Source organism: Pimephales promelas, chromosome 12 (genome assembly GCF_988280905.1).
Source record: "Pimephales promelas chromosome 12, fPimPro1.hap1.1, whole genome shotgun sequence".
Classification (NCBI taxonomy): Eukaryota; Metazoa; Chordata; class Actinopteri; order Cypriniformes; family Leuciscidae; genus Pimephales; species Pimephales promelas.
Genome location: NC_142780.1, coordinates 26,588,876 through 26,596,462, shown reverse-complemented (window position 1 = coordinate 26,596,462; position 7,587 = coordinate 26,588,876). Strand labels below are relative to the sequence as shown.

At 38.8% G+C, this 7,587-nt stretch overlaps 1 protein-coding gene across 10 annotated transcripts in view; it reads left to right on the top strand.

Annotated features, from left to right (window-relative positions):
- Positions 1 to 619: 619 nt before the first annotated feature.
- The window catches only part of ptprub (protein tyrosine phosphatase receptor type Ub), a 223,210-nt gene continuing 216,242 nt past the window's right edge, over positions 620 to 7,587 (top strand). For all 10 annotated transcript variants that reach the window (XM_039679819.2, XM_039679822.2, XM_039679818.2 and 7 more), the window contains exon 1: positions 620 to 928. In XM_039679819.2, coding sequence (XP_039535753.2) covers positions 859 to 928 — 70 coding nt within the window. In that variant the 5' untranslated portion in view covers positions 620 to 858. The remainder of the gene's footprint in view (positions 929 to 7,587) is intronic.

Sequence of the window (7,587 nt, the reverse complement as noted above, 5' to 3'; positions counted from 1 at the left end):
AAAGTACTGATGTGTCAAAATATACGTAATATTATAGTATATTATTCACATTTAAGACATATATAGTTAAAACAATCTTAAGCTAAAATGCAAAAAAAATAAAAATAAATAAAAATAAGATAGAATGCCTTGTAAACTAATATTGCATTTTTCTCTTGATCTTTTTTAGCTACATTTATATGTTGATATAGGTTTAATAAATTGATAGTATAGTAAAAAAAAAAAAAACCCTTTAAAGTCTTTCATACTGTTTTATATGTACTTTCATAACAAAATGGACATATTATTGGTTCACCGAACCCTTTTATTAACCCGTTTGAGGAAAATACAGTTCTATATTAGTGTGTATCATGTATAAACAACTCAGAGGCAGCAATGCAACCTTGGATTCAAAAAAGGATGACAAGAATAGTGTTTTATAGAATGCAAGAATGCATCCCCTTTTCCTCTCATCTTATCAACCAATATAAATAATTAATTTCACTGTTGTAGAAGCTGCTTGTCAGCAGCCAGGTTAAAGAAATGACGATGAATCATAATGAACACCAAGATGATTCGAGCTGAACTTCTCTAAAGGCCCGCGTGGGGGCGTCGTTTGCACACTTTCAAGATCACTGCGCACTCTCGAGCGCCAGAAAGTGCGCTCGGAGAGAAAGAAACATCGCTTCGAACTGTTTATCCTGACGTCAGTTCGAACAGATCGCACTGCCCCCGTATCACTTCACGCGACTCTGAACTGAGCTTCGGCTGGATTTCGCGAATCGATGAACGGGAGTGAGTCCACAACTTCACCAGCCAAACTACTGGAGCCACTGAAATGATTTCGGCTTGTTTTCCCAACTGGACTAACAACAGAAAATGAATACCTGCGCATTTCTCTTGATCCTGGCTGTTCAGATTCACGCCGACAGCGTAGAGGGACCAACAGGTAAAGTCCCGTTTATCTGGAGTTAACGTTACAGGGACTACGCACTTTCAAACTTGTGTGTGTGTTTTTTGAGGATATGGGAAGCATAAGCTTGTTGTCCTGACAGCAAAAAGGGGACCAAGTTGCACTTATGAGTCGAACTTTTCTAATAATGGAGAGCTTTCGTCTCGGTTGTCATAAAGCAGTGAAGGTGCCATCAAAAGCTAAAAAAAAAATAGCGCTAACTGTTTTAGGCTGTTGTTTGCTGGGCTAAGACGCCCGTTTAAACATTCCCTTAGAAGTTCTGATTGACGTGGTTCATAGTGTGGGTCTTTGAATTATTGTTATTGTGTATTTTTCATTCACTTGTTCGTTGTAATGTAAACAAGTGGGACGTAGTCTCATCTGCGATGCTTGAAATCAGCGTTTGAATTAACGAATGATTTGTGGATGCACCAGACGTGTTATAAAAGCAGTGAAGTGGATTTTCTTTTCTTTTTTGGATCGAATCCACGTCAGAAAGATTGACAGTGAATTGTATTTTAAAGTTTATTTTTGTTTTAACCGAGTTAACACGTTCGGTTTGCTTAAAATATTATTATTATTATTATTTATTCACCACGAAATAATCGCTATACACGCTTCGCCCCCGCTTTTAGTATTTTACAGTGAGGTTTATGGAGAGTTGTGTGAAGTACAGCCATGTACTGCACTTCTCTGCGCTCTTTATTGCTGATAAAAAGCTCTCGCATATTATCTGGTGGTTATGCTTATGAATTATCGGGGCTTGTTCATGAGTTGTTCACGCACTGAAGCGCCCACAGCGTCCAAGAGCCTATTATCTCATGTCCAAAATAGGTTTCTTTATCATTTAAATAACAAATCTGTCTTTTAAAGTCCATCTGAGTTTGCCTCCACTCTTCTGTGTTTTTACTGTATAGGGAATGACTGAATAAATATCCATAAACTAGCCTAATTTCTTTCTAGTCTCTCATGTAGTTTATATCTGACCAAGGCAAGCTAGCGTTCACCTGGCTGGTTTAGCTAGCTGTGTGTGATAAAACCAGCCTGACCAGGCTTGGAGACCACCTAAAACCAGCAAACCAGTTTAGGTTTAGGCTGATTGATTGATTTGCTAGGTAAGATGGGAGTTCATTCACATTTGAATTAAGAAAATACAAATGCAAATTGTACACATTTAAATGAGTCATCTTTCGTCATCCAATGATGTTTTTTTTTCCCTGAAAAAACATCAGCTGCTGGTAGTTTGCTGGTTTTAACTGGTTTAAGCTGGTCTCCCAGTCTCTGAAAACCAGCAAAACCTTTTACATTTGTACATTTACATTCTTTTAAATGACTTGGTACTTATGTCATGTACCTAAGCTGTTTTCTTTGTGAGGAGTGTTGGTTGTTTCGATTTCAGATTTTGCTATCCTCGTAGGCATAACCTGATCCGCACAGATATTATGAACAGCTTCCTCCTCCACGCTGTAAGTGGGCTGTATGAAGACAGACAGAGAGCAGGTCCAGGAGAACTGAAGGGTGCCGTGTGTGATTGCTGCTCATAATGGACCACTCCCTCTGAGCCAGGCTGTAGGAAACATGTCGCATGACTCGGCCAAGAAACTTGACAAACAATCATGATCCATTTGAGGAAGCTATTGATTTTCAGTTAACTAAATGGCTTCCATTTAGCAAGCTGTCAAGTAGCTGTAGGGTTTCTGTGACTACTGCTGCGGTCTGTGCATTCCCCTCTGCTCTTCAGCTGCAGTCTAATCCTAGTTTCTGTTGGTTTTTGGCCTGATTTACACAGTGTAATCCACTCTTATTGTGTTTGGCTGCTGTTTCCGCCATTGTTTTTTTTCCCTCTTGTTTTCCCATGGCCTGGTTGACAGAAGGTAGCGACGAGTGACCTGATGTGAGATGAATATAGGCATTGTAACCAAGTTTTTATCTCATTTATAGCTTTTCACATCCTCCCCCCTTATCAAGCTGCAATGCTGCATGCTTTCCTTTTGTGAGCTGTCCATCATTATTTTCAATTTTATAGTAATGAATGGATGAATGTTTTAAGCACTGATGTTGTAGGCTAATTAAAAAAAATAATCAAATGGATAAAAGCACAAAATCCTTCAACATTTTAATATTTTTTTTAAATAAAATGGTAATGCTTGGTGAGGTTTCTTTGATGATTGGAAATGCACTGGATTCAGTATTGAGGTTAAGTAAGGTTTAGATTTATTGTTTTTAAAGTATTTATGAATAGCATAATGATTGCATGGCTGACGGTGACCTCCAATTGATTTCACCTTTCAAGGATATATTTTCTTTTAGTTCTCCTGTTCGTAATCATAGATGCTGTTGCAATCCAAACTGTGTCGCTATGCTGGAACTGACACAAGCGAATGTCTCTCATAATAATGGGAATGAAGCACATCATTAGGAGGAATAGGGAAATAATTAAAGCACATGAAGATAATTATACTAAAGCTGAGATAGAATGGGGCAGCTTCACATTAGCTGCCTAGTGATGGAGTCTCAGGAGGTTTGACATGCAGTGCTCTTTGTTGGGTTGTGCCACAAAGTTTTATTCTATGGTATTGACATTTTGAATAATCTGTTAAAGCCAGGTCATATCTGTTAATATAGCTCAGCATAATTTTTTATTCATTGCAGTGTGTGTTGTGTTGTGTTGGGATTTGTAGGATTTGACAGATATGAGTCTTTCATTGGCCAATATTGATAACGACGTTGAAAATTAGATTTTCTGAAATTAAAGTGAACTAATTTTTAGCAATGTATTGGGTGCTGAATGCAACTTATGTTATCGTTATCAGACTGATAAAGTAAAATAGGCCGATTATAGCTTATTATTATGATAGCCAAGTTATCACACTCCATTATTTTGCCTATAATTGGCAACAAATAAGTGAATTGTTTACTCGGAGCCTGTAAATTTTCTTTCATGATTTTTTGTGAAAGTTATATTTTCCATTTAACTTTTCAAAAGAAAGTTTCTTTATTTCAAAAGTTGACCACATTTAAGTGATTGAGGGGTAAGAACTTGTTTTTAAAAGTAATAAATCATTTTAAATAATAATTTGACTGGAGTTAATTCAATTAAATAGCCTTAAATGTCTGGTATATTTTTTGAGTCATACATCTGGACTGTATTTATGAGTTTTGTTTTCCTTTCAACCCACAAAAATGTAGATTCATTCATATCTATCAGCTTCAACATAAATTTATTCTAAGTGTCAGCCAAAATTTCAATAGAGTTGCATCCTTGTTAATTTTACAAGACGTTTTACCACTTGTGGTCATTGGCAAAGTGTAGGCTGGATAATTAGGCTTGGCTGATATCGGTCTGTACTCAACTTGTACTCAAGATCTTGAATTTGAAATGCTGATGTCAACCATGTTTGGAAAAGATGTTTCCATCCTTCCACAGTGCCTAATTGGCTTCCTCAGGTTTGCTGGACTGTCAGTCCTCTAGCTTAGTAGTTTCTTCTATTACAGAGCATGCACATCAAGGTGGTATCCATTTTCCCAGGACCCACTGAAGCAACTGAGTGAGTCATCATGCAAAAATCTCGTTATTGTAAAGTTCTAAATGTGCGGATGAAGTTTTATAGGGATTTCCCCACTGATTATGAGATAATCCAACATGTCTGAGCTTCAATGAGACCGCCCATGGTGCCCAGGTGTAGGCGGGAGATCGTGGGCACCTAGATATTACGCGTCAAACAGATTCATTAATCAGAATCAACCTGACATGCAAATTCTTTGACCTCATTTAATTGCAGAGTACCTGTAAAACAGGAGGCGGCGAGGACCCTGGTGACCAGAATTTGATTTCTTTTGTAATTAAGGAAATTGCGTAGCTTTTTTCACCCTGCTCTTCCATCTGCAGTAGAAGCTCAGAGGGCCTTTTATTTTTCTTTCAGTGTTAAGCGCCACCGAGGTAATGAGGGAATGTGTCGGAGAAGGTTTTGAATGCAACAGCTGAGAGCGCTCATTCCCCGGCATCAGAGGCAGTCCGTCTCTTGTCGAGAAATGTTTTCTTTGGACTTGCCTGTCATATATAAGAGCTGCGAGCCGGAGAGGGGAGGGGGTTTTGGGAAAGGAGGACTGCCAGAGGGCTCTCTCCTCCTCCTCCTCCTCCTCTTCAAACGGCAGAGCTGCTCAGAGTCAACATCTGATGGGAAACGAGCGTACGACAACAGAGCGAACCGGTGCTGGCTTTTCCTTTTGTTGTTTCTGGAAGGCTGCTCCATTCTTCACTGATTTATGGATTTCAAAAAACAGTTCCAATTTAAAGGGGCCCCTGTTGGAAATTTGGCTCCAAGAGGATCTGAGACTGGTGCTTGGATGTGAAAGTGACAGTGAAATAGATCATCACAGACTCCAGTATACAGGAAGGCACTTCGAAGCCTCGGCTTGCCCTTAAGTTTTTTGCTAGAGAAAGATCTCTGCCTGGTTAGATTCTCCCATGTTAAATCCAGGTGCAGCATTTTTGATTTCACCCCGACAATGCACGTTATGATTTGTTCTCCTCCTTACAAGCAGCAATGCCTGAGGCTACGCTTTTTTCATTTTCAGGAAGCTTTTTGCCTTTACTTTGATTAGCGTCTGTTGAGCAGAGGATTGCAGGTGTTTACAGTGCGTGGGTGGTGAATATACTTTATTTTTAAGCCTAGTAATTTCACAGGTGATGGTAAACAATGATTGAGACTGAAGGGCGTCTCAGCAATGACTTTTTGAGTTATATCCACCCAGGTTACAAAATATTTCCTGCGAATGTTTTTAATTGATAGTTAGGAGCATATTTCCATTCGCAAAATGCTATTATGCTCACCTAGGCTGCAATTGTTAGGGATGGGCATGTTTTTAAATTTCGAGATGATAAACTATCTTTATGACTTTGAATGGCAGTTTTCCATACACTGGGGAGTGGAGGGGGGATAGGGCACTGGAAACAATCGGGCACAATCGGACTGCTGCAAGTATGCCCAGTGTGAAAGCCCTCTATAACTACAACTACCTCTGATTTTATTCTCTCTGAATGCATTCTTCTTGCCTGTCTTAGGCTATGTTTACATGGAAACGATCTGAAGTGAAAACGCAAAAGTGGCTTTGCGTTATCACTTTTTATTCTGCGTTTAGACGAGTGTTATGGGTGGGAAATCTGCGTGCATATGGTGACGCAAAAGTGTGTGAAATTTGATGTAGTATGCACTCCAGGCGGCTAGGTGGCGATGTGAAGCACTGCCACACAACAACACCAAGTCCACGTGCCTGCGTACACCTTCACTGTCTAACAGACTTTTGTGTTTTTACCCTTTAGACGGGAACGCTTTTTAAGCATTTTTAAGACTTCCACTCTGGAGGGTGGTTTCACTTCTTTGCGTTTTTAAGCTCCAAAGTGTAAACGAAAGGCACATCTGATAAAATATTTTTACGTTTTCACCCTCGAGCATTCTCGTTTAACTCGTGTTTGGTCTATGGTTAGGCCTTCTTAGTGCAGGGCTTCTTGCCATGAGAACCTTCTGCTGTTCTGGCCAACTTTGCTTTTACAGGTGATATTCTTTTCTGTTATTAGAAAAGCTATCCAGTCGCTCAAGAGACCCTTTCAGCTCCTGAAAGATTCACTCTGAGACATGCCACAACAGCCGAGGTCATAATTGCATGGAGCATGTTTTTGTGCCAAGATTTCCTCAATGGACATCTAATTACTGTAGGTTGTCGAGGTCGGAAACCAGTCATGTTCAATAGAATGCTCAGTGGTGATTTAGGATGTTAAGAAGCAACTGGCTTCTGAAAAAAAAAGGTTATAGGTTAAGATTTCAACATTAAATAAATGAAGATGCTTAGAGACTTTCGTTCTTCCTCAAATTACAAGGAATGTGAAAGTGTGCAACCCTTTGAACATTTTCTGACTAATTTGGATGTAACTTCATTGTTAAAGAATGTACTGCAGGTAAAAAAAAAATAATAATAATATAACCTTGTATAAAATAAAATAAAATGAAAAGTTAATGCAGGATTTCAAATGTTTTAAAACAACATAAGGGCACTAATTTAGAAGATAAAGGGTCCCACTTTATATTAAGTGGCTTTAAGTACTATGTAATTACATTGAAATTAATAATTTGATACAATGGACTTATTGTGTACATACATGTTTTTACATTGTACTTAGATTTTAAAATTCCAGCATGTAATTACAGCTATAATTAATTTATGCAATTACATTTGTAATTACACAGTTGATCCTCCCCTCACACCTTAACCTACCCTTAAACCAACCCACACACCACCACACCTGTCCCTAACCTTACCCATATCACATCTCAATAGCAGCAAAAGTGTTTTACAATACAACAGGGACACAATAATACATTGTACTTATTGTTCAATGTAAGTACCTAGTACTTAAAGCCACTTAATATAAAGTGGGACCAGATAAAGTGAGCGTTTCTTGGACTGCTTGTGAAAACGGCTTTTTTTCCAACATCGCATCATTTTACGTCATGACAGGGAGCTTCAGCCTCGGATCACTGCAGAGTAGGCTGGTATCAGTGTGTTTTTGCTAGTTTTTGTATTTTAATTTTGTGTAGGTTTGTGAAGGTGAAGAGATGGGATTTCTCTTCCGCATCGGCTTCGAAAAACTCGGTCGT